This window comes from Psittacula echo (assembly GCF_963264785.1).
Source record: "Psittacula echo genome assembly, chromosome: 13".
Lineage (NCBI taxonomy): Eukaryota > Metazoa > Chordata > Aves > Psittaciformes > Psittacidae > Psittacula > Psittacula echo.
In genome coordinates this window covers 845,220-870,641 of record NC_137749.1, presented here as the reverse complement: position 1 = coordinate 870,641, position 25,422 = coordinate 845,220, and the positions used below count along the sequence as shown (strand labels likewise).

At 55.6% G+C, this 25,422-nt stretch overlaps 1 protein-coding gene across 1 annotated transcript in view; it reads left to right on the top strand.

Annotated features, from left to right (window-relative positions):
- Window positions 1-223: 223 nt before the first annotated feature.
- SEZ6L (seizure related 6 homolog like) overlaps window positions 224-25,422 on the top strand; it is a gene marked incomplete at both ends in the record, with an annotated part of 34,944 nt that continues 9,745 nt past the window's right edge. The window contains 3 exons of the mRNA XM_080628836.1: window positions 224-290; window positions 21,980-22,699; window positions 22,919-23,052. Of these exons, the coding sequence (XP_080484962.1) occupies window positions 224-290; window positions 21,980-22,699; window positions 22,919-23,052 (921 nt within the window). The remainder of the gene's footprint in view (window positions 291-21,979; window positions 22,700-22,918; window positions 23,053-25,422) is intronic.

Genomic DNA, 25,422 nt, shown 5'->3' with positions numbered 1-25,422 from the left:
GCCGGAGCAAACGGAGCTGCGCGGGGCCGGGGCTGCCGCCGGCGCCCTCCCCCGCCGCTCGCTCCGCTCCGTTCGCTCCGCTCCGTTCCTCTCCGCCCTCCGCCGCGCTCGCTCCCCCGCGCCGGCACCCGCGGCAGCGCCCGCCCCCGGCCCGGCCCCGCTCGGCTCGGCTCTGCTCGCAGCAGCGCGGAGGCTCCGCCGCGCCCGCCGCCGCCGCCGCACCATGCCGGGGCCCCGCGGGCTCTGCCTGCTCGCCCTGCTGCTGGGCAGCCCCGCGGCCCCGCGGCCAGGTAAGCGGGGCGGAGCGGGCCGGGGATGCGGCGCGGAGCGGGGGGTTCCAGGGCACGGCTGCCGGGGCCCTGCGCCTCCCGGAGGGGGGGGGTGGAGGAAATGCCGCGGTGACCGGGAAGGGGGCAGGCGGCCCGGGAGGACCCGGCTGTGCCACCCCCGGCCGGGGACCCCCCCTTCTGCTGCTCCCCGGGCCGGGATGAAACTTCTGGCATTGGCGAGAGAGCGCGGCGCCCGCAGCAGTACCGGTAACGGCAGCGGGGCCCGGCGGGACAGCGGCGCTCAGCACCCCGGGGCGGACAGCTCCTGCCGCCGCGGCCGCGTCCTAACGGGAGCCGTGCGCGACCAGAGCCGGGTCCTCCCCGGGGAGCTGTGCCGGACCCTCCGCCTCCATCCCGCAGGGAAAGCAGCCCGATGTTCCCAGCCACTGCTGTGGGGAGTGATGGTGTTCCCGTCCCCACCGGCTGGGCACGCCGGGGGTGGCTGTGGGGTGGTGTTTACCCAGGGGCTGCGTGTTCATTCCACGTGTTTCACGTTTCCACGCAGATCCGCTCCCTCTCCCACTGCAGTGGTGACAGACCTAAGAATAGGCTCCGGGACCCGCTTGCCGGTGACTTGACAAAGTCGTTGTAAACTCGCGTGGGGCTTAGCGATCGCTTCAGCCGGAGTTTGCGCCAGGGCTGTCGAACGGGGGAGGCTGCGGGGATGAGGTGGTGGCATTCGGTGCGCTGCTTGCCAGTGCGGACTGGTGAGAGGGAACCGGAGCGGCCAGCGCTGCGGTCGGTGTGCGGGGCCGGGAGGCACCTCCTCACCCCCAGCGCCGGCCCTGTGGGTTTAGCAAAGATCAGCAGCTCCTGGTGTCGGGAGCACTGCATCGCGCTGCCTGCCCAGCTTCACCTTCTATCCTCCTGTTCAGACTGCATTAAAAGACTTTGACTTCTTGGTCTTAAACCAAGACAGGGATTGTATTAGAATCCATCCTTCTTTCTGGGCAACAAACCAAAAATGGGTGCAGATTACGGCATTTCGTCTCTCACCTGCATGGGTTTGTGCTCTGTATATGGTTTGCACGTATGTAAGAAGGAATCAGTCTGAAGTCTGTGCACAGTTGCTGGCGCCCTGTTTTAGCATCGAAACAAACAGAAAGACCACAAATTTCTCCAGGGTGTTACACAAACGCTCTTGTCCAGGCTGTTGGGGAGCTGCTGTGGGAGATGTGTATGTGCTGCTGCAGTCCCCATGCTGCTGTGGCGGGGTTTCGAGGGACCCCAAACAGACCCATTGAGGGTAGGGCCCCTCGGGCTTGCAGCAGCACCTCTGTGGGCAGGAGGGCAGCCCTGGTCCCAAGCACCCACTGGGAGCATCAGAAGGCAGCCCAGCTCATCTGAAGCAGGATCTGGCCCTTACAGCAAGCATGATCTGTCATAAATCTCAGGGTAGGAGAACATGGCGTGCTGGACTCCCCTTCCCTTGGCAGTGGGAGCTGATGAATAGCTGACCCTTCACAAGGTTTGGTGAATTATTGCTGTGAAATCCCAAGTGTCTGCACACGCAGCCCTGTGGCCGGAGGGGTGATGCGGCTCTCCCCATGCCCAGGAGGGGATCGTTGGTCTGTTTACAGCTCGCAGTCAGGCCTGGCTTAGGAAACCCTGCTGCTCTCAAACAGTGAGGGGGAGCAGGAGCAGCCCCTGCAGAGCTGGCTCGTTGTGCTCCATCTGCCTGCTCTTTTACTTCGTGCTTCCAAGAAGCAACTAATTTCACATGACTTGCACCCATCAGTTGCTGGGCTGGTGGCTTCTTGATGCTTTGCACTCGTGGAGCCATGCAGCTCAACAGAGAGGAGGTGTGAAAGCCTCTCCTCCAGCATCCACTCTCACCCACCCACTGGTGTGGCGGCAGCAGACACGTCCCTTCCTGAGGACTCGTGCCGGGAGGCTCCGGGCAGCAGCGTGAGGAGCACGGTGTCAGCAGTGTGTGAATGCAGCGTGTGGACATGGGCTGTGCGGGCAGGACACGGCCAGGCTGGCAGCTGCAGGCAGAGGAGGGGCAGTAGCTCTGCAGGAGCGCAGCCCGGAGGTGCTGAGCATCACATTGCGCTCCTGTGCACTCCCATCATCAGCGCTCCCCTCCTGTTCTTCATGGAGTTCAGACACCTCCAGGCTGGTTGCTCCAGCGGGGTAGCAGCCGCTGAGCTGCTCCTGGCTTTGCGGTGAGCGCAGCACCACGGGGGTATTGTCCAGAGAATATGGTCCATCAGGAAGGAAAACGGAGGGTGAGCTCCACGTTCATGCAACAAGTGAGTGGTGAGAGCTGGTGCAGCCAGTGTCAGTGCCAGCACTGCGATAATATCAGAGCCAGGCTGCTGAGAGCGGGAGGATTTGTCTGCTGGATTGCTATCAGAGGCCACAGTGAGCGTCTCCTCTTCCTTCTCTCCTCCTTGGCAGAAAGAATGGGGAAAGTCTGGAACAGAAGCAAATGGAATTAGTATCTCCCAGCCCTCTGCTTCTCCTGTGTTTTTCCCATTATGGATCGATAAAGATGCTATTTAAAGTGGATGGTTTGTGGTGCCACAGATGTTTCCTTCTATACATTTTTAACTTCTCTGTCAGTGAGGAATCTGATGGAAGGATCCAGGGCTGGAGAGGCAGGCTGCAGACCGATGAAGCTGAATGTGCTCACTTTGGCATACAAAACGCCACACGGAGGTCTTGTAAAAGCAAACCACATAAAAAGGGAAGCGTGGAACATGTTGGTTTATAATCCATCCCTTGTAGCGCTAGGATTCTTCTGGGTTCAGAACTTGATAGAGAGTAAGTCCCAGCTGAGGCGGCATGCACAGTACGTGTCAGGGCGTCACTGGGGGGGATTTGAGGGCTGATATGAGTGGCATGTCCTTCCAGGGCTGCTCCTGTGGGTATTCAGGGTCAGAGCCCAGCACTGTGACCCTTTGTTATCCCATTTTGTACAAACACATTTAGTTTTGTTCAGCGGAATAGGCTCTGTGCGATTAAATAACACACAGCTTTTGATCTGGACTACAAGTACCCAGCAATCAGCGCATTTCACATCCTCTGCCATTGCAACAAGCACAGCCAGTTCCAGTGGGCTTTGGAAGGGGGGCGGGGGGGCTGGAGGGGGAAGAAAAGACCAACCTTCCGTGAGCAATCCAGAGCTTATTTACTTGATGTGGGTTTTGTCAACTGTTTGAAAGTGGTTCCTGAACAGTGAAACACGCTCCGAGGAAATCCTGTTACAAAACACAGGCTATATTTTAATTAGCATAACATGCAGTTACATGGCTGGGACTGGAGCCTGCCACTAAATGCATCTTTGGGGAGCTGAGATAGATGTCTATAGAATATACAGCGTGAGCACTGGCTTTCCAATTTTCCAGTCCATCAGGATGGATTTATGCTCCTGTCAGGGGATGGAATGGCTGAACTCAGTACTGAGCACGCTCTGGCTCTGTCAGCCCTCGCCTTGCCGGGCATGGGGAGCTCAGGGGGTTCTGTCCCTGCATCTATGCAAGGGACCCTTCAGCTCTGCAGGGGGTGCTGGACTCCCAACAAGCACCCAGCACCCTGAGAATTGCCCAGCACCCAGGGTGATCAGCAGAGCATCACCAGGGCGAATCCCGCTGGTATCAAACATGGTGCATGAGGCAGGCCCTGGGGATGCTGGTGATACCCACTGCTGGCCAAGGCTGAGCCCATCACTGGTGCCTCTGGGATAATACGCTTAAAAAGGGGGAAAACCCCTGTGCGACTGCAGTGGGAGAGAGGAGTGAGGATGTGTGAGAGGAACAGCCCTGCAGAGCCCGGTGTAATTCCTACAGCAGCTGCACCATGGGGAAGATGATGAAGGGGAATAAGTGAACTTGTGATACTTGCAGCAACCTCCTTGTCACTCAGTGCAGTTATCTCTCAGTCTTCATCCATAAGGACTTGAGAAGTCAGCGGAGATCCATGGAGCTGGAGGAGCTGATCGGAGCCTGTGGTGGAAGAGGCAAAGCTAGGAAACAGCTGGAGGAACAGAGACTCATTTTTCATAGCTGAGAGCGAGGTGTTGTGGATCCCCATGGATGGGGATGGGCTTGATAAGCAAATGCAAATACCACTTGTCTTCGACTTGGATCTATGACTGTGATCCCTATGGCTGGGAGGACGCTTGAGCAGTTGTGGCTGGTGCCTGTGTCACAGCCCTGGGACCCTGGAACACAGGGATGCAGGTGATGGGCAAGGAGCTGCCAGGGACTTTGAGCACCAGGGGCTGCAATGGGCGCAGACAGGGAGCGCTGCTCCTCTTTCCAGAAGACACTATTTCTGGCCCAGCGTCTTTCTTAGGTGACATGGATGTGGAATAACAAACCCTTTGAAGCGTGTTGCTGCGCGTTAGCATCACGCTGCTCAAGCTGCTGTGCTTGCACTGCTCTGTAGAAGCAGGGATCCAGCCGAGTGGCTCGGAGCCCGCAGGGCAGTACATGGTGTAGACCTGATTTGACCCCATGTCTTCCTCCATGGTGTCCTCCCAAGCTGATTGGATTGGGTGAGGGGTGCGGGAGGGAAAAGGGCATTGGCACCCCAGGACAGATGGCTGCAGCAGGAATCATTGAATCACAGTCTGGTTTGGATTGGAAGGGACCTTAAAGCTCATCCAGTTCCAGCCCCTGTCACAGGCAGGGACCCCTTCCACTGGAGCAGCTTGCTCCAAGCCCCTGTGTCCAGCCTGGCCTTGAACACTGCCAGGGATGATACAAGGAAACTTTATGCAACCAAAAGCTAAACTTCTGGCAGCAGGGAGGGAACGTGTGAGCAGCCTGGCCACCAAACCTGGCCCTGGAGGTGCGATTCCAAATGCAAAGCTTTAGTCTGGAAAGGAAAATCTGGTGCCAAAAGCAAAGGCATCCAAAAATTCAAGCGCGACAGAAGGAGTATCTGTGGGGCTGATCCTGGAGCAGCATCATCTGCTCAGCAGAAAGGATTTGCCCGTCTGTCCGTCTCACTGTCATCCATGCTTGTGTATTACGTGCCAGAGCTGGGAGGTGTGCTGCAGGGAAGGGACACCAAACATGGTCCCCAGGGCTGCTGGTGGGGGCTTCGGTGATGTGCAGCAGCCCATCAGCAAGGGAACTACTGCAGGGACCTGGCACTGCTGTGGAGAGCTGGGGCAGAGCAGGTAGGAGCAGGCAGGCACCAGTGGGAGCAGTTCTGGTGCTGGTCCCCTCAGGCAGGGATGGAGAGAGGATGGTGGAGTTCTGCTGTGTCAGTTGCTGTTGGGCTCAGTGTAGTTCTGCAATCAAAGCAACAAACTGATGAAGATATTAAATTAGTTTGAGAACATCCAGGCACTAATGAAACAGGAATAATGCGGGAGGAGTGAGAGAATGTTTTGGAAACTGGTCCATTCAGGATGATTTCAGAGCTAGTCAGAACGGCTGGAAATATTTAGAATTCAAGGGACATTCTCCATTTGACTTTTTAGGGTGAATTAATGGAGCGTGTCAATATTTTGTGATTGAGATCCTTCGTCTTAGGCAGATTGGTGGCTGGGGGACAATACGGAAGGACATCACTTGTGATGCTCCCTCCACCACAGCCCTGCAGCTCTTCCCTGCAATGGGGCTGTGTGGTGGCACACAGCAACAGGGCTTGCATCTCCTGGTCATGATTTAAATGCGATTTCAGTAAAACGTCAGCTGTTCGTCGCAGCCCTGAACTTCCATTTGCAGAGATCCCATGTCCCTGCACTGAAAGGCTGCTGTTGCACGAGCCCTGAGAGCCTCCCAGTGCTCCCAGCACACCAGCAGCATCCCTGCCACAGCAAGGAGCTCTGCAGATGCAGCTTACAGACCTTGGACACATCAACAGCGTTTTTTCCCACTGCACAGGGTACAGACAAGGGAAGAATTTAAAATAAGAGAGGTAGATGATGCTAATGACATTAAAGACGTGATCCAAGCACTGTTAGCACCATGTGCCAGCCCCAAGAGCATCCTTAGGGACATCAGACTGTTCCCAACACCATCACGGTCAGTCAGCTCTGGTGCAGAGAGGACAGATCCTGGGGCAATGTCCCCAAAGCAGCCACTCACCTGCAAAGCCCCCCCAAGCCCCAGCACCCCAAGACATGGAAAATCTGCTTTCCAGAGCCCACAGCCCCAGTAGGCACCTTGGTTCCCTTCACCCCTTATCATCCATCCAGCTTATTTGTGCATACGTTTTTAAATCACTGCTGGACACTGTATTTACATAAATACATGAGGCAACGAGGTCTAAACCCCGGTGAGCTCTAAATGGTGTGTTAGCTTTGGCAAAGAGGATTTTATCAATTTACTGAGGGTACAAATCAACAGAGCAGAATTTACAAACCCATCAAGAAGGGAGGTGACAGTTCGGAATTAATCCTCTGCCTGAGGCACACGATGTACCTCCACAAACACCTCCCAGCATAAATATAGTTGAGAAATAGCGAAGGAAAATGTAACTTCTAATGCCTTTGTAGGCTGCCAGTGGAACGGCGGCAGCATCCTCAGGGAGATGAATGGAGCTAATGTCATTGGGAAGGTGCTGCTGCCTCCTGCTTTATTTTTAGCCAGGACTCAGTCCCCAGCCTGCATTGAAATCTTTCATTTTGTCTTTGTGCCAGAATTCCTCCAAAGGAAAACTTCCCGGATAATCTCTCCCTTAGTCATTCCTTAAAGTGAAATAATTAAATGTAGTTTCTCTGCACACAGTCACACTGATGGGAGCAGCACCCAAGCCAGCGTCACCTGCACTCCATGCCCTAGGCTGCTGGGATGCTGCTGGTACCCACAGTCCATGCCTTAGGCTGATGGGATGCTCCTGGTACCCACAGTTCTCAGGGGAGCTGAGTGTTCTGGCATTTGCTGTGCAATGCTGTTGCTCCTTGCATAAGAGGAGAATACAGGGTTTGCCTCCAAGCCCAGTGCAGCATCCTGAAAGCAGAAAGGCTCCTTTTCTACTGGACCATTCAGAGCAGCCCAGGATGCTGCAGCCAGCACCAGGATGAGGAGCGGGGGCTGCTCTCCCATCAGGGCGCGGGAGCTGACACTCCATGAAACCAGCGAGGCAATTTCAAGTAAAAGCAAACTTCTCAAGCTATCTAATCAAAAAAATATAAAGGCTTCTTTTCAGCTTTTGTTTCCAGCACACAGAGGAGCCCATGCCTGCCAGCGGTGAAATGGCTGTCTTTGTTGTGTAGATGACTGTGAAGGACACAGGCAGCACTCCCATTTCGGAATGCATTGAGGCTTTCTTGGAATTCATTATGAAAAGTATGGAGGGAAGGGTGCAGCAGAACCAGAGCCCTTGCAGCTGCAGCCTGGTGTGACCCAGGAGGATCAGCCTGTTCCCCACATCTTTCCAGTTTTTCCATTGCAAAATGTCTTTACAACATCTAAATCCAAAAGCATTTTCCATTCCTGTAGCTGGAGCTTATCTGGAGTCTGCAGCGGAAGGCAGGAGGCATCACCAGGAAGCCGGCAGCTGGCTCTCCAGCACCACTACAGCTGCATCGCAGATGGAAGCAACCACATCTCCTTGCTGGGACACATCTGACATAGCCTGAATGTGCTGCTGGACTTCAGCACCTGCCCCCCATCTTTTACAGCTTTTGCTGCTCTTGCATATGCAGAAACACGTGCAGGGTGGTGGGCAGAGAGTGGTGCTGCTGGGGAGCAGCTGATGGTGAAACACAATGGGAGATGCTCCATGATGGGATGTGCCCGGCTCTGCTGGCGGGATGCAGCACAGGGTGATCACAACTCCTTACTGCTCCTGGGAACGTTGTCACCCAACCACACAAATGGAATTGAGTCACGGCAAATAACATCCCCTTGAGTGGCTCAGATGATCCGAGCAGGATTCCATGGACAAGGCCTGTGATTTTTCACATTCCTACTCCACATGCATCAAACGGGCCTCTTAAATAATACAGCACTGCATCTTTGATCAAAACAAGAAGCCTGAAGGAACAGCAAAGCAACAGCCTGATGAAAGCCAGGTTGGATGGGGCTTGGAGCAAGCTGCTCTAGTGGAAGGTGTCCCTGCCCATGGTAGGGGTTGGAGCTGGAGGAGCTTTGAGGACCATTCAACCCAAATGAGTCTGGGATTCTATGGATGTCAGAACAATGAGGCCAGAGTTGGAGTCAGTTCTGAGGAAGGCATTCAGATCTGAGAATTTCCTTCCCAACACCCCCAGCACCATTCCCAGCTACACACCAGAGCATTCCCAGGTAGAAAATGCATGCTACAAGTTCATCTTGAACCTGCTGCTACTCTCCATGCTCTGATGCTTCCGTACTGCCTCATTTCTCCCAAGCAAACAGGAACCAGCTTGGAGCAGGATCATCCCCATGCAGGGACAGCCCAAGTCCCTTTTGGCAGTGGCTGGTCCTTCCCTGCATGTGAAGGGATGAGCATGAGCAGATTTGTTCCTTAGATGTGCCTGTTTTAATCAACCCACACTGCTCTCAAAGCTGCATTAAAGTTACAGTGACCCTGTAGGAGCATAAACAATAGCAGCAGCAGAAAGCAGACTCTCTCGGAGCTGGATGACACATGGATCTATGATTTGCCAGTTCCTTACCTGCTGGGAAGAGCAGAATCAAGCGCTTTGCCACCACATCTCCCAGTCAGCAGCTTGTGTCAAAAATAACATCACCAGGAAACAGGCACAGGCACCAGCAACACCACATGTGTGTTTACAAGGATATGCGAGGAACATCTGATAAAGCCTCCTCTCCACATGTCAATGCAAATATCAGAGCTCTTCTGCAGAAACCACTGCTCAGCATCACATCACCAGCACCCTGCTTTCCAACACAGCACCCTGAGACAGGACTCACAGTGGAAACAAGCCTCAAGGCTGGTATTTAAGGGTTTTCTCATTCAACTCAATGCAGCTGTGATTAATGAACAGAACAGGCAATCAGTTACACATGCCCCATCCCTGGCAGTGTTCAAGGCCAGGTTGGACACAAGGGCTTGGAGCAAGCTGCTCCAGTGGAAGGTGTCCCTGCCTGTGGTCCCTTCCAACACAAACCAGGCTGGGATTCAGCTCTGTCAGGGCTTTAACTTTCCCAACCTGATCCTCTTTGCATGTTTACAGCATGCTTTTAGCCTCCTGCTTCTCTCTTTTGGGGGTATTTGGGGGGTTGCTGGGCACTGGCAGTGGCACTGGGAGCAGAGGACCAGGCACCCCACACCTCATCCCCACCATCACTGCCTGAGCAGCCCTTGTGTGCTCTCAACAAAGAGTTTGTCGTCTTTGTTCCCAATGTACTTGCACCCTCACAAAGACTATCATTATCCTTTCTGATGTAATTAAGATCAATCAAACGGAATAATGGAGCAGAGGTCAAGGAAGGCTGTTACTTCCTTGGGAAACAAGGGGCTGCTTTCGTCAGATCTATCAGGGAGCAGCTTAATTGTTCTAAATCCCAGGAATTACAAATGTGCCTTGTAATTGTGTGTCCTCCTCTGCTGGAGGGAGGAGGGACCCGTGAGAGGCACTGCTGGGGAGCCCTGCAGAGAGCTCTGACACTGCACCCCCTGCTATGGCGCTGCTGCCACCGAGCAGCATGGCTGAACTGCCTTTTGGCAGGGTCTAATGGGCCATGGCACCGATCCTGCGCTGGTTGGGAACCCTCTACCCTGTGCCTGCGCAGCCGGTGCTGTGCGGGTGCACATGGAGGGATGTGGAGGTGGCTGGAGCCAGGAGGGGAGGGGGCAGGGCTGGCGGCTGTGCTGCTGCTGCTTCCCATGCAGGACCGTGCTTCTCTCCTGCCACCCTGATGGCTAATGAGAATATATTTGTTATCTGTATTAATTAAAATAAAGAGCAGCAGCTCGTTCTCAGGCTGTCCATGGGTTATCATCACCCAGCACGGTACAGTGCAGAAATGGAATTAGTTCTGCCAGGACATCTTTAAAACACAAATCACTGATCACTGATACAGCTGGCAATTAATTACACAGAACCAGCATCACTGGAAGCAAGGCGACGACTGAGGAGCAGCAGCAGCCCAGCAGAGATGGAGCCAGGGTGAGCAGGGTGACCAGGGCAGGGCAGGGTGGCAAAGCCTGTGCCAGCCCCGAGCTGCTGCTCTGCCAACAGAGACTGACCCTGGTTTTAGTGAGGAAAAAACTGGGTCCAGCTCTGGAGCAACAGCACAAGAGAGATGTGGAGCTGCTGGAGCGAGTCCAAAGGAGGCCATGGAGATGCTGCGAGGGCTGGAGCAGCTCTGCTCTGGAGCCAGGCTGAGAGAGCTGGGCTGGGGCAGCCTGGAGAAGAGAAGGCTCCTGAAGGGGAGACCTTAGAGCAGCTCCAGTGCCTAAAGGGGCTGCAGGAGACCTGGAGAGGGGCTTGGGACAAGGGCCTGCAGGGACAGGCCAAGGGGAATGGCTTTAACCTGCCAGAGGGGAGACTGAGCTGAGCTCTTAGGCAGAAGCTCTCCCCTGTGAGGGTGCTGAGGCGCTGGCCCAGGGTGCCCAGAGAAGCTGTGGCTGCCCCATCCCTGGCAGTGTTCAAGGCCAGGTTGGACACAGGGGCTTGGAGCAAGCTGCCCCAGTGGAAGGGGTCCCTGCCCATGGCAGGGGTTGGAGCTGGAGGAGCTTTAAGGTCCCTTCAACACAAACCAGGATGGGATAGAACAAAAAGAATTAAAAATTGAATTTCATATTTCTTCAGCCAAGTCCTGGCTGCAGCCGGGCCCATCTCAGGGACGATGCTGGTGCATCCCGCAGCACAGAGCTGGGCAGTGGCCTCTGTGGGACACAGGGAGCTGCTGCGCTGCCAAATCCCAAATCATTTTGACATAATGAGGATCCGGCAGCTCCAGCGCAGTTGATTCCTTTCTGTAGAGGGAAAACACGAAGCAGTGGAGGAGGTGAGGCCTGACAAACTGCATCACATCGCATGGCCGTGCTCTGGGTGGTTACACCGTGCTTGTGAGCAGAGCGCATCCTGTCCCACGGTGCCAAGCAGGGTTGTTTCGGGCCGGCAGCCGGTGCGGGAACCGGGAGCGCCAGACTTTGCCCTCGTTATTCCCTGCCTCCGTGGCACAGTGTCCCCGTAATCAATGGAGTCCAATAACTGCAATAACCACAAACATCAGTAACCCAGCACTTTCTCTGCCTCCCTGATTGCTGGCAGCGGGGCTGTGCGCAATCTGTCAGGAATCATTAGGCACCGGAGCTACATAATTCCAGAGGAGTTTGTTCCACAGGGGTCTGTTCAAGGGCACTGCACGGCGCAGGCAGCACGGGGGCACAAAGTGCAGAGGAAGCATTGCTTGGGAATGCTGCAGCCCCCAGTGGGACATCCCCCTGCCTGGGCTGACAGGCCTATGGAGCAGGCAGAGCTGGGACCCCACCGTGTCCCTGGGGAAGCTGAAACGGGCCATGCTGGGGGTGCAGGGATGAAAGTGCAGCCTGGGGTGCAAGGAATCTCCAGCCCTGTCCCTCTTCTCCTGCCCTGAGCATCTCCAGCTCTGCCACCTATCCCCATGCATGGTGTCATCACAGGGTGCTGCATCCCATGGTGGGAAAAGCTCAGTTCATTCCCAAGGAGAGCAGTAAATCCATGTACCACGGTACCAGTGCTCACCCTCCCTGCTCTGAGGCACCTCTGCACCCCAGGAAGGCAGCCAGGACCTGGTGGGCTTCAAATCCCCCTGGGGTGCCCCAGGGCATCTTTTGGGGTATTCCAAATAAAACCAAACCGTGCTTTAGGAGTACCGCTGGTAGAACCCAGGGCAGGAGGGAGGCCACAGGCAGCAAACAGACCCCAAGGAGGCTGCTGGTACCTGCTCCTCTCTCAGAAGCCTGGACCAGAGCCACGCTGTGATTCCTGTTACATCTTGTGAAGGAAACACAAAGCACTGCCAAGCAGATTCAGCACAAGGCAGCTCGGCTCTAACCCAGGCCTTGCAGTCGATGCAGAAGCTGTGCCATGAGCTCAGGCAGGGCAGTGATGCTGCAGCATGAGCACGAGGCTGTTCTGGTCACCTGGATCTCTAATGCCATATAGTCATCCTCTATTTCCAGTTCTGGAGTGGAAATCAAATCAGACTAAGGCATGAATACACTCCAGACAGGTAGAACACAGGGGAAGGTTTTGAATAGGCAGATAGTCCATAGATGTGACTGCCTGGACATGAGAGCATGAATGATTTATAGCCAGAGAAATAGTCATCTGTTATAATTAAACTAAACTTTGTCGGGCCAGATGTTCTATGGCTGCGTAGCTTGTGATTGTTTCCCAGCTGGCCCCAGACACACGGTGTTTTAGCTGCATCCAGTGGATGTTCCCTTCCAAGGCTCCTGCATCCCCTCCATCAATCCAGCCTGGACAGGAGCTGGTAGAAGCCCTGTGGCACAGAGCAGAGCACAAGCTGCATTCCACAGAGCTGACCTGCTCCCAAGGAGTTAACTGCAGCACTCGCTGCTCAAGATCTGCTCTGCTGCATCTTAACAGTGATGGGAGATTAATTATCTTAGTCTCAGATAGCTGCCTGGAATGGGCTTTTTGCAGCTAAATATACTCCCTTTTTAGGAACCCATTTCATTTTATACCCTGATATAGACGACTAGGCTGGATGATTGGTTGAGAAAGATGGAGCTTCTCTTCCCCCGGTGCAATTTATATCCTGAAAAGCTGCCAAAATACTCCATTTCCTCTTGCTGGGGGGACCCTGAGGAAGAAGCATCCCAGTCATGGAGCCCAGGAGAGCCACGGGATCCATTTGCCTTCACTCCTCCTTCCTTGTGATGACCCCTCCAGAGCAGGGACATGGCAGCAGAGGTTGGGATGGAGCAGGAGCATAGCAGGTCTCCCCTGCCCCGGGGTGTCCGTGTTTGGTGCTGGCTGGATCCAGACTGGGGATGCATCAGAGGTTTGGCATCAGGGAGTTACCAGGAAGACTGGAAAACTCCACAGGAAACTTTCTATTGGCACCTCAGCAAGGCTCAGCTTTCCAATAAATGAATTACTTCTCAAAACCACCCCGTTAATTTGCTTCAGACAGGCCCATCTGCCCATGACAAAGCACAGACCATGGCTTTCTTATATTAGATGTTGTAAAAAGCTGCAGTGAACTCAAATCCCCACCTGCATCAAAGCACCGCTCTCTCTAATGGCTTTACTCCCCTGCTCCATGCTCTCCACCAGCCCTGGTATCCCTGCGAAGGTATCAGTGTAATTAATCACCCCATCAGCTGGGGAGGCAGCAGCGATGGGATCAGGCAGCACGCAACAGGTCCTATCTCTCCCACAAGGTGAATCTCTTGATTCCTCCATAATTGGATCAGCCTCTTTAATTCCTTTTCCTCATTAGCTGCTGCTTGCATCCCTTTGGGTTCATCCCCAGGGATATGTGTTGGGGTGGGACGGCTGCCAGGGTGCTGGTGCTCAGGGCATATGGGGACACAGGGCTCCAGAGCATCACTACATCCCCCCAGGCCTGCGGATGCCCACATGGAGCTGGTGTGGCCGGAACAAATGCCCGAGAGCCCAAGTCTCATTGACTGCAGCTCCACGAAGCAGCACTGGGGAGGAAAATCCATTTTCCTTGGAGCTCGGAGAAGTGTGCTATTTCCAGGCATGTGTCAGGGCGCTGCGGATCGTTAGAGCAGTTATGAGCTTCTCTGGAACATGGGGGGAAGAGGTTTGCAAGTTTAATTCCCATATCCCTGGCAGTGTCCTTGCTCCCGAGTGAGGAGCCAGGCACAGGCGAAATGGATTCACCACTAAAAGGGGTTTTGAAAAGAGCTTTGACTTGTCAGAATATTGTTGACAAGAAGCTCCCATGACCCGTCAGTGAGCACTGGGAGCCCAGAGCCCCCCCGTGTGCGGGGCTGCACCCCCAGAGCGTGAGCAGCAGGGCAGGGAGGGGATCCTGCCCCTCTGCTGTGCTCTGGGGAGACCTTAGAGCAGCTCCAGTGCCTAAAGGGGCTGCAGGAAACCTGGAGGGGGGCTTGGGACAAGGGCCTGTAGGGACAGGCCAAGGGGAATGGCTTGAACCTGCCAGAGGGGAGACTGAGCTGAGCTCTTAGGCAGACGCTCTTCCCTGTGAGGGTGCTGAGGCGCTGGCACAGGGTGCCCAGAGGAGCTGTGGCTGCCCCATCCCTCCCAGGTGGATGTCACCCTCGAACTGGAGGAGCTTTAAGGTCCCTTCATCCCAAACCAGTCTGGGATTGTATGAGTATTGCCCCTGTTTGCAAGCACAGGAGTGCTGGCCGGGAGGAGAGCCTGGTCCTCGCTGGGCAGAGCTCCTCAGGCCGGGCACCGCTGCCAGCATCCCTGCCCATAAATGAGGGGTTTCCATGGCAACCTTATTTGAGCAGTGCTAGTGACACGAGATGTAGATTTTAAAATGAAATATTCAGACCACAGCCCTGGGAGCATAAACAAACCCCTGCACACGGCCAATTTAACAGCATTTTAAAGCAGTTCAGAAGCTCCCCTGAGCCACAGGAGCCTCCGTGGCATTAGGAGATGCATGAAAGGGAAGGCAAAGCCCCTGACCCCATCCTGCCCTGGGAGTCCCAGCACCCAGCTAGGTCCCCAGCCTCAGCACAGGGCAGGATGGAACCATAGGAGAGGTGCCAATTGCAACCATGCTGAAGATGCAGCGCTTGGGGCTGCACAGGAGGGATGCCCAGGTACCAGGAACAGGAGGCAGGGAGGTCCTGCAGCTCCTTGACCTCTGCTGCACCTTCCCCCTGAGCAAAGCCTGAGCATCTCCCTTCTGAATTATCTGCCTATTAATCACACTTTGGTCCAGCTGAGGTGAGGACAGGCTGCCCAGCTCCATCCACTGCAGCACCCCATGCACCCCAGTGTGTATTAACAGCTGCCTGCTTTGCACAAGCCCTGGAATCACTACAGGCCACTCTTACTGCCCTTGAAGTTGCAATATCCACATCTTCCCAGTGAGCAGGGCCAAGCACTGAGATCTTGGGGCTCCCTTCACCCCCAGGATGTCACCCCCTGTCCCCAGCAGGACCTGGGGACCAGCACTGCTCTTGCAGCCCTTGCACCATGCACCAAACCATAGAATTGTCTCCTATTCTCTGCGACTACAATAAGAACACTTGTAGAAACCCATCCACAGCCTTCCCGCTCCTGCCTCACCAGTGCTGGTGGCACAAAGCAGGAGAGCAGCTCAGAAACACTCAATGCAATGGGCAGATACTGCCCTGGCTGTGCTTATCTGCGCTCCCACGTGGGTGACCCACTGATGACCAGATTGCTGCTATTCTGTGTGCCCATAGGCTGAGCTGCCAGGAAAACTGCTCGAGGAAAACTTTCTTTTACCATTGGAAAAGCTTAATTTGCTGAGATTGTATCCACAGGGAAGAGCAGGTTTCCACCCCCTGTTTGGAGCCAGGCAGCCGTCGAGCCTGCACCGGTCTGTTTTGACATTTGGAAATGGAAAACTGTTTTGATTCAGGTTTTGCTGTACTTCAAGATTTAAGGTGGAAATTATCTAAAACCTGAAACCAACCCAAAGCATTTCCAATCCATCACACGCGTGTTTTGACGCACCCAACCTGCTTTCTTCCCCATCTTTGTTTTACCCCAAACCCTCTGTATTTTCCTCCCTGACAGTGCAACCTGCACGGGTTGTGGTGGAGATCCACACGGGACAGAGCTCCTGGGAGAGCTGCTGCCCCTTCCTACCCTGCAGCCCTCCACCAACAGAGGAGTGCATCAGAAACCGGCCTCGACACCTCTCTTTTACCCGAGATCAGGGTCAGCCCTGTACAAACTCACGGAATGAAGCCTTGGATTTAATATTATCAGGTTGCACCTTCCCGAGCTGCAGTAGTGAACAGAGGGTGGATGGAAGGCAGGAGCATTGCGTGCCCCTACCTGCAGCAATCCTGACCAGGCACTGCTGCTGATAGGCACCGATTTCTCCCTTTGTGGTAAATGTGGCCAACCCTCCTTCATCACCCTGATGGGAACTGGTAGTGCTGAGGTTCCACCTTCATCCATCACAGGCTGGAGATCATCACCCTGCCTGCGCCACAGGCTTCCAGGAGATAAGGGAAGAAGCCTCTACCTTTAGGAAGACAGAATTGGCCTAATTGAAGTGGCTGCAGCATCCCAACAGCCTGGGCTGCAGCAGAGGCTGCTGGGCTGCATTTTTAGCAGCAGAATTGGTGCAGCTGCAGCAATGGTTTTGGTGGGTGGCTGCAATGTGCAGAGCCCTGGTGCAGTGAGGAGATGAGACCAGCTCCTCGGGGTTCATCCAGCTCCATCCCGTTGCCAGAGCTGCCCAGACTCAGCATTTCACTCACTCAAGCCCAGGAATGGATGGAGCCTCTGCTCCAAGCACATCCCTCAGGGCACCGGCAGCACACAGAGACGATTGTGCTCATTATGGCCATTGATTGCCCCATTTCACCTGCCAATGGAGATGACACAAGGCAGAGATGGACCATCTGTTGGGGTTCATTGCTCTGCTCAGGCCCCTCTCCTCACTCCCGGCTGTGCCATCCATCTCACCCTTCCCAGGGCCTCGCTCAGTGCAGGGAGTGCAGTAAAAAATGGAGCTGTACCCTGCAAATGAATCAAGGCAGCATCCTTCTAAAACAAAGCCTGCTGCCTGTCCCCAGCTGCCTTGCAGGGGTGGCTCTGCCTGCAGAGAGCACCCCTGAGCAGGGGCTTCCATACCAAGGTAGCACCATGTGCCATTCCCAGGCACCCACGCCATACACCCCCTCCTGACCTCGCAGCTGGACAAGGGCTCATGGTCCTCAGAGTCATCGCTGGGTCCAGGCTGCAGTGCATCTCTGCTGCCAGTGCATCCCAATGGCAGTGCCCAGGCGGGCACAGGGTCTGGCAGATAGCACAGCTCCTCAGCAGCATCCCCTGACTTTGGGAAAGTCTCCCAGCCCCTGCAGAGCAGACCAAGCTGCGACCTTGCCCATGAGAAGCCCTATGCACAAGCCAAGCTTATCTACCTGGGCCTGGCTTTATTGCAGAGTGGGGCCAGCTGCTCCCATAGCCCCTTAAAGGGGACTTGTTCCTTATGGAAAGGGTTTTGGGGTGCAGAGGCTGTGGTGCTGGGGGGGTCGGGATCAATCTCAGCTCACAGTGAGGGTTCAGGCGAGATGTCTGTGGCAGAAGCAGCTCCGGGCAGGATTAACCAGTCCCAGCACAGTTTCAATCCTCCTAAGCTCATCACACAGCAGAGCACAGGGGCTGAGCACCACCATTAATAGCATCTCTATAAACTTCTCAGGGTTTCTGCTGTAATCAGATCACTAAAACCTTCTGGACAGTAACTACTGAGCTTGAGCAATCGAGCCGCTGTCCTCGGGCAGCCGGGAACGTGCGTGGCAGTGATAGCATCACTGTTAGTAATGGGAACCCGGCGATACAGCTACTCACAGTTTAGCTCTTTCAGGAGCACAGCAGCAAAATGAGCGCGTTATGATTATTTCATCATCCTTTTATCAAGTGTTTGCAGTTCCCTAATTCCTCTATCCCCTCTGGCTGCAATACCGGCAGCAATCAGATTTGCCCGGCTCTCTCCAGCCTCGGCACCTCTGGAGCAGCACAAGGTGCTGGGATGCAGTCCTGTTTCCCCAGCTGGGAAGGTGGTGTCCCAGGGACCGTTTCTCATAGGGGTGGAGATTTGGGGATTGGGAACTCATTGGCAGGTGGATCCCTGCACCACAGGGCCCAGGGCTGAGCCTCTCATGGAAGTGATGTGGCTGTGCAGCATGGTCCAGGGAAGGGATGTGGGGACTTGATGTGCTGCGGGGCTGCTCAGGGCAAATTCCAGGCCACAGCCTGAAATCTGTCTCTGTGTGCTCAGAGATCATGGGAAATAAATTGATTTGATGATCAGAATTTACTCAGATTTAATCCTGAATAGCAGGAAAACAAAATTCTTCCAAAGAGCAAGAGAAAACCATCCAAGATGGCAGAAAGAAAAGGCTGTTTGCACCTGAAGAAGTATTGTCAGAAGAAGAAGCTGTTCTTTGTGTGGGCAGGAGCATTGCATGGACTGGTGAGGTGGTTAGTTTTTCTCACTCTGATCGCAAGTTCCAAAGTGTCATTTGTATTCATATCTGGATATTTAAGGATGCTTTTGGTGCCAGGGGCCCTCCATGAGCAGCTGATGGTGCTGCAAGGTGGCTGGTGCCCTGCTCAGTGCTGCCCCTGCCCCTCTGCCCCTCCAGCGCCTGCCATCACCCTGTCCCTGTGGATCGGGGCTGTGTTCCCGCTGGGAGCCCAGGCGCAGCCGCCCGCTCCCACCTGCGCCCTGCAGAGGAGCGAGCACTTCCGACGGCGCTAAGTATAAAGCGTGGGGGAGTGAGAGCTGGTTGGAGATGTCCTCCCCGAGCTGAGCTTCCTTCCGTGCTGTTTACACGCCGGTATCCAGGCAGATCCCAGAATAGACCTGAAGAGGAGCTGTCATTTCGTATTAAGGTCACTTGTGCTCCACACTATCCTGGATGTTTCTGTCCCGTCCTGCAGGAGCAGCCGCTCGTGCCAATGCCAGGGTGCAGAGCTCAGTGCCCAGTGCTGTGCCCAGCGGCTATGGAGGCTTTCATGGGCTTAGAGAAGCCTTTCCAGCCCCAAAGCGCCTGCAGAGTGCTCCTGATCATGATACAAGATAAACCTCTTGTACATCTTGATAGCATTCACTTCCTCCAGAGCTGGTTTAGCAGATTAGAGCAAGGTCAGACGTGACCCATAGTCCTTGGAGGTGCTGTTTGCATTCCTATCGGTATGGAAAGCATCTTACAAAAGCCCACCCTTACCCTAATACCGTTATGGACCCTTCCTTAAGGATGAGGATACTTGGTTCTGCTTCTCCTGCTCTTTGCTTTTCCTAAAGCCCTGCTCATCCTGAGGATGCCATGGGCAGGGGAATCCACCTCTGCGGTCAGTGACAGCCCCACCATGGGCTCTGCATGCCCGTGGAGGAGCCCATGAGGCAGCACGGAGGCACCATGGATGGCAGCGCCCGGATGCAGCAGCAGGGCTGGCAGCGCCTGCCCTGGGGACACGCTGGAGCACGGCCCTGGCTCGGGGGTGGCAATGCAATCTGGAGTGCAGATCATTCATCACTCCTCTTTCTGGTAACGTGGAATAGGCCCTTATTAATCCTCGATGCCAGCCCCCCCCCCCCCCCCCCCCCCGCCTCTACCGCCCCGCTCCAGCCTGGCTGTGCTGTTCTAAGCTTCCCTGAAATACACATTTGCCCTTTACAAACTAAAGCATGTTAAGTATCTCATTAGAGAGTCGCTATACAGAGTGTTTTATTTCATGCTTTGTTAAGGACAGAATCATTTAAATGCATCCTGGCAAAGGATCTAATAAGAAATTAGTCAACTTTCTGCAAGCATAAAACATGGTTTAACGGCAACATCCACTAAGAATTCACATGAGAAATAACCTGAGGATGCTGGTTCCCTGTTCCTGGTAACACACCGGCTTGAGGGACTCGGGTTCCTGCCTATCCCACTGTGAGCCTGTGTCCCACCGTGTCCCAGCCTCCCCTCACCTCCCGGGGCTATGCCACCTCCTCCTTGTCTGACAGCCCCATCTTCTCCCATATGGAGAAACCATTTTGCTTCAGAGCACCAAAACCAGTGGTTTGGAGGAGACCAGCAGCAGTGACAGAGACCATTCCAGGCTCAGGCTGGGAAAGGAAGCCTAAAGCACAAAAGAGCCCTGCTCTCAGGGATGGAGAGCTGATGCTGGCACTGCCCTGGGGATCGATTCCCCCGCCATCCCACAGCAGGATGCCCATGGAGGCCAGGCTTAGCCCAGAAGCAGCACTAAGAGGGAAGAAAACACACTCACACATGAGTGGAAGGTGCAGAAGCTCCTGGGCTGCCCCAGCAGCAGCCTCTGGGGGGACACAGAGGCACCAGCCTCCCCAGGGAGCCAGGGGAGATTATTCAGAGGCAGCACAAGTCAGTGGTTGCAGGCGATGTGTGTGAAACGCCTCCTAATGTGCTGAGGGAATCGGTTAATGAATTTACCGAACCAAGGCTAATGAAAGAATTAATGCTTTAAGTCATGAGAAACATGCTGGGAGAGGCCGGGAAGGGCTCGGTATCCAGGATGGGCTCTCCTGTGGGTCTGTGGCTGGCAGCAGCACATGGTGCCTTGGGGCAGCACAGCCCTGGTGTCCCAGCAGCAGCATGTGCAAGGGCTCCCCGGGACAACAGCAGCAAGAATAGCTGCCTGGATATAAAGGACAGGGACCCCTGGGACATCCAAGGGCCACTACGGGTCCCTTTTCTCTCTGGCACATGTGGAGGTGACAGTGCCAGGGTCCCTGGGTGAGCACTGTCACCTTATGGTGTATGAGTCTGGGTCCTGTGATGCACCTGATGCTGCACATACAGATGATGCAGAGCTGAGCGTTGTGCTTGCAACCCAGATCCAGTGAGAGTGGAGCTCTGCACGAAGCAGCACCCCAGGGTTGCAGGATCAGCACTTAGGCAGAGCTAAGGCAGCTGAAGTTGGAAGGCACGAAAATCACAGGGTGATGTGAACGGTGGGGGGGCAGCAGGGAGCTGTGCCCACAGCAGAGTCCCCGTGTTTCAGGTTTTCCATCCAGAAGCTCTGTCCTCCCTTTCCATTCTGGTCCAGAATGTGAAATGCAAAACAATGGAGTTACATTTCACTCAAGTGTTGTGCCTTTGTTTACAGCATCTGTAACTCAAGGCCAGGATAGAGCTGAGGGGCTTGGAGCAAGCTGCTCCAGTGGAAGGTGTCCCTGCCCGTGGCAGGGGTTGGAGCTGGAGGAGCTTTAAGGTCCCTTCCACCCCAAACCAGGCTGGGATTGTATTATTTCTATGACCCCCCCATGCCCATCCAGGCTCCCACCCTCCCTGAGGGCACAGACCTGCAATCTGGGGGGTCCAAACCCTCCCTGTGGAGCTGAGGGGGCTGCAATCACGGTCCTTAATTGCCGCGCATTAAGCTCCTTCCCTGGCAACTGCTGTTTCCATGGAAAACGTTGACTCGGAGCCTCTCGGAGCTCCCTGCAGCCGCAGCCCTGCTCACAGTTTATTTTACACCGCGACCGCAGCCCCACCAGGCCCACTGGTGGGGAATAAATCTGTGTTTCATGCAATTAAGCTCCCAGCGACGCGGCGGCGGCGCCTTTGATTGCTCTTTCTTCCCCACGCCTTGCTTTGCCTGGCACAAAAGGTTAGCGGCAGCCTAAGGAGAGGCTTTGCCAAAGCGGGAGGTGCTTTGCTGCGGGAGGCAGGAGGAAGCTGGTCTATCGGTGACTGCTCCCCACCAGGCAGCAGAACAGAGCCGTGGCCTGAGCTGGTGCTTTGAGATGGCCACATTTGCTGATGGCAAATGCTGAAATAAAGGCTTTTCATAGAGACCAAGCCACAGCAACAAACTCAGCAGGAGTGAGTGAACCTCCCCGAGCAAGTGACCTCTGCATAAGGAGATCACAGAGCAGCTCTGAAATGGTGAGAAGAGGCCACCGAGTTCCAGCAGAAACCCAGCTTCCAGGGAATCGGTGCAGGCTCATTATTGCTTTCCCATAATGAGCCCGTTTGGGAGAGCCACAGGGTCCAATCAGCCGCAGCTCCGGGGGGGCTGATTCCGAGTTAGAATTCCACACCTGGAATGGCCCAAATCCCACTTTTCCCCCTGTATTTTGCAGACAGCGGCTCAGGAGCAGCTCTGGTCCCTGCCAGTCCAGATCCTCTCACTGTGGATGAGCTGGTGGAGAAGACGGCCCATGGAGCCGGGGAGCTGGGACACGCCACGGGTTCAGTGGGAGCCAGGGAGCTGGGACACGCCACTGCCCTCAACCTGCTGCCGGCCATGGAGGACGGCACCGAGCCGGCAGCGGAGGAGCCGGCACCGCTGGTGCAGAGCCACGCGCTGCCAGCACCCACCACGGCCCCGGATGCTGCTGTGGAGCAGACGTTCCCTGTTAAGAAAAAGCCGCCCACTCCGAAGCACCCAAATGCAGCGAGGAAGCACCCAAGGCCCAAGGCTGCCCCGCCAGGGTCCTCCAGGGCTGCCTCCCCAGCCAGCCCCATGCGCCCCGGGCTCCCCACTGCCTCCCAGGAGCTGCGGGCAGCAGCTGCAGGGGGGGACACGGAGCAGAGCCCCACTGAGCTGCCCTGGGGTGGCCGGGCCACCACCAGCCGCCCTGTGCTGCAGATCTCCCCGTCCACCCTGCCACCGACAGCACCGTGGCACCTCACTGACAGCACCGGCGATGCCGGCAGCGCTCCCACCGTGGCTCCCACCGGGGATGCTGGTAACCAGACCAGCAGCGCAGAGACAGAGGTGCACATGGCAGAAGAGAGCCAAGAAACCACCACATCCACCATCATCACCACCACCGTCATCACCACAGAGCCCACCCCCAGTAAGCTGTGCTGCCTGCATGGGGATGGGGATGGGCAGGGGTTCTGGGTGTGAATGGGGAGCATCCCTGCTGGTGCTGGTGGCATTCCCGGGGTTTGTGGGACTGCACTTTGGTGGTGTTGGTGCTGGAGCAGGGACCTGGGTGCTGGGTTTTAGGTGCAGGAGGGAGCTGCTGGGTGAGCCGTTCCCCAGAGCAATCCCTGATTCACATTCCCCCCAGTCCTCTGCAGCATGAGCTTCCACGACCCGGAGGGCTACATCGACTCCACAGACTACCCACCGCTGCCCCAGCACAGCTACCTGGAGTGCACCTACAACGTCACCGTCTACACCGGCTACGGCGTCGAGCTGCAGGTGAGAAGCGCGTCGGTGCAGGGATCACCATGGCCTGAGCCCCTGCTCCACAGCAGCACAGGATGCACAGCACCATGGCCATGGGCATGGGCTAAAATCACCCTTTCCCAGGGAGGAAAATAGGTTTTTCTTAGTCTAATAAAGCGGTAACTGGTACATCCTGAACATCAGCCAGGATCAAAGCATTAACATGCCATGTGATTAATTGAACAAGGAGCATGGCAAGCAATTTGCAAAGAGCCTTCATGGGAAGGCGTGAAGCAGCAGTGCTGTGTTCACTATGCCACCAACCCACAGCAAAGCAGGGCCATGTCCCTGCCAATCGCAGGATAAAGACCACATGGCCAAGGCATTCCGCAGGCATTCTGCAGGCATTCTGCAGCAAACCCCACAGCAGCAAGTGTGCAGCTGCAGGAGAGAGCCAGGGCTGTTTCTGCAGGAAGGTGTCTGTCAGTGTTGTGAGCTGCACACATGGGAGCATGGATTAGTGGGCATGCTGCTTGCCAGGGCTGCCGCTGTGCTGGTACCTGTGCTGTGCAGACCCATCAGAACTAGGGGTCTGGTCCAGGCACAGTGATCTCCAAAACGCTGCATCCCACAGCCTGGTGGGGATTGGAGCAGAGCAGGGATCTTGATGCCTTTCACATGGTCTCCACGTCAAACCAGCCCCCGGTCCCCATGCTCTGGTGCACAATCCTTTCTTCTTCGTGTGCTTTCACCATGTCACCATTTGCATCCAATTAAAATCCATTCACTTTTAATCTGTGTAATTAAGAACGTGCACTAAAAGCAGTAGCAGCTCCAGTGAGCTTGTCCCTGCCATCCCCTGGTGTGCACATGCATGGGGCTGACCTCCGGGCATGGCTGCAGTGTGAGAGGCTGACCTGGGACTGGGCCGTGCTGGGCTCCTCTCCACAGCAGTAACTTGTGCCCCAGCCCCGCAGGGTGCTGAGGACAGGCTGCTCTGCTGTAAACTCGCCTCTGTCCATAATCCATCAGGTGACATCGCTCCTGACCTCACTCCGTTGTAAGCTGAGATTTTAATGGAGCATAAAATTAGCCTCTCCACCCCCCAAGCTTTGCATCTCACTTTGCTGGTGCTTCTAAGCATTCCAGACAAATTAAATCACAGCAGCGGGGCTGTGCTGGCTGAGCATGGCCTCACTGGGAGCTGCTCAGCACCCATGGAGCACCCTGTCCTGGATGGGTGCTGTGGGAGCTGGAGAAGGATGCTGAGCACCCTGGATGCCTGCATCCTGCCCTACTCAGCAGAGGGCAGGGGAGTGCCAGGCCCATGGATGCAGGCTGATGTCCTCCTGTGTGACAGCATCAGCAGTGTCTGACCCTCACTGCAGGCAGCGAGCTCTGCAGAAGGCTTTTAACCATTTAAGCAGCAGCAGTGACGTGATTTATGTCCCAATGAAGCTAGGAATAGCATTCATGGCAAGCACAGCAACAGATTTATCCCCTCTCTCTGAGGATGTTCACACAGGATACGTGCTGACGGAGGAGGCAGGCAGTGTGGTGCAGGAACTCGGTCCATGTTTGCATGCAAGCCCACCCTGGACATCACCCCTGACCAGTGGGGCTGGTGCAGAAGCTCTGGGGCTTTTCCCACTGTCACAAACAGGCTTTGCTGTAAGACCTGGTCCCCAAAGCCTACAAGAAGAGCATGAAAGACCAGCAAACAAGGGAGCTGAGCCTGGAGGTGTCCCTGCCCAAGCTGCCACCGGTGGGGGGTGACAGGGGCTGGCAACCAGCCCCCAGCAGCATCCCAGCCCCCAGCAGTATCCCAGCTCCTTGCAGCATCCAGCCCCTCACCCAGGGCTGGGGAGAAGGGGCAATAACACAGCAAAAGGACCTGTGTGGTGCTGTGCAGTGCTCAGGGTCCCTGCTGGGCTCTCTGCCGGCAGCATCGCGGCCAGAGCCATGTGCCCATGCCAGGCGGGTGCCCTGCACAGCCCTGCCAGGGCTGTTAAACTGTATTGATGGTTCCACCCCTCGAATCTTCTTGGCAGGAGGTAGAGTTCCCCTCAGAAGATCTGTCGTGGGTGAGCAGGGCTGGCAGCCGGAGCGAAGGATCCCTCCTGTCTTCCCAACAGGCTCTTTAGGAGCTGACACTGGTGCAGGCTTTGACTAAAGCAGGAGCTCGTCCTGCCCAGCCCCTGGCAGGGACTCGCACATATGGTCCCTCTCGCAGCGCTGCCGGTCCCTGGCGCGAGGCCACTGCCTCGCCTGTACCCGCCGCTCGCTCCCGGTCCCTGGAGGATGCTGCCTGCCTGGCACTGGAGCTGTGCAGTGACACCCCTGCTCCAGGCTCCTCTGAGCATGGGCTTGCGGGAGGAGGAGGCTGCTGGTGCAGCTGAGCCA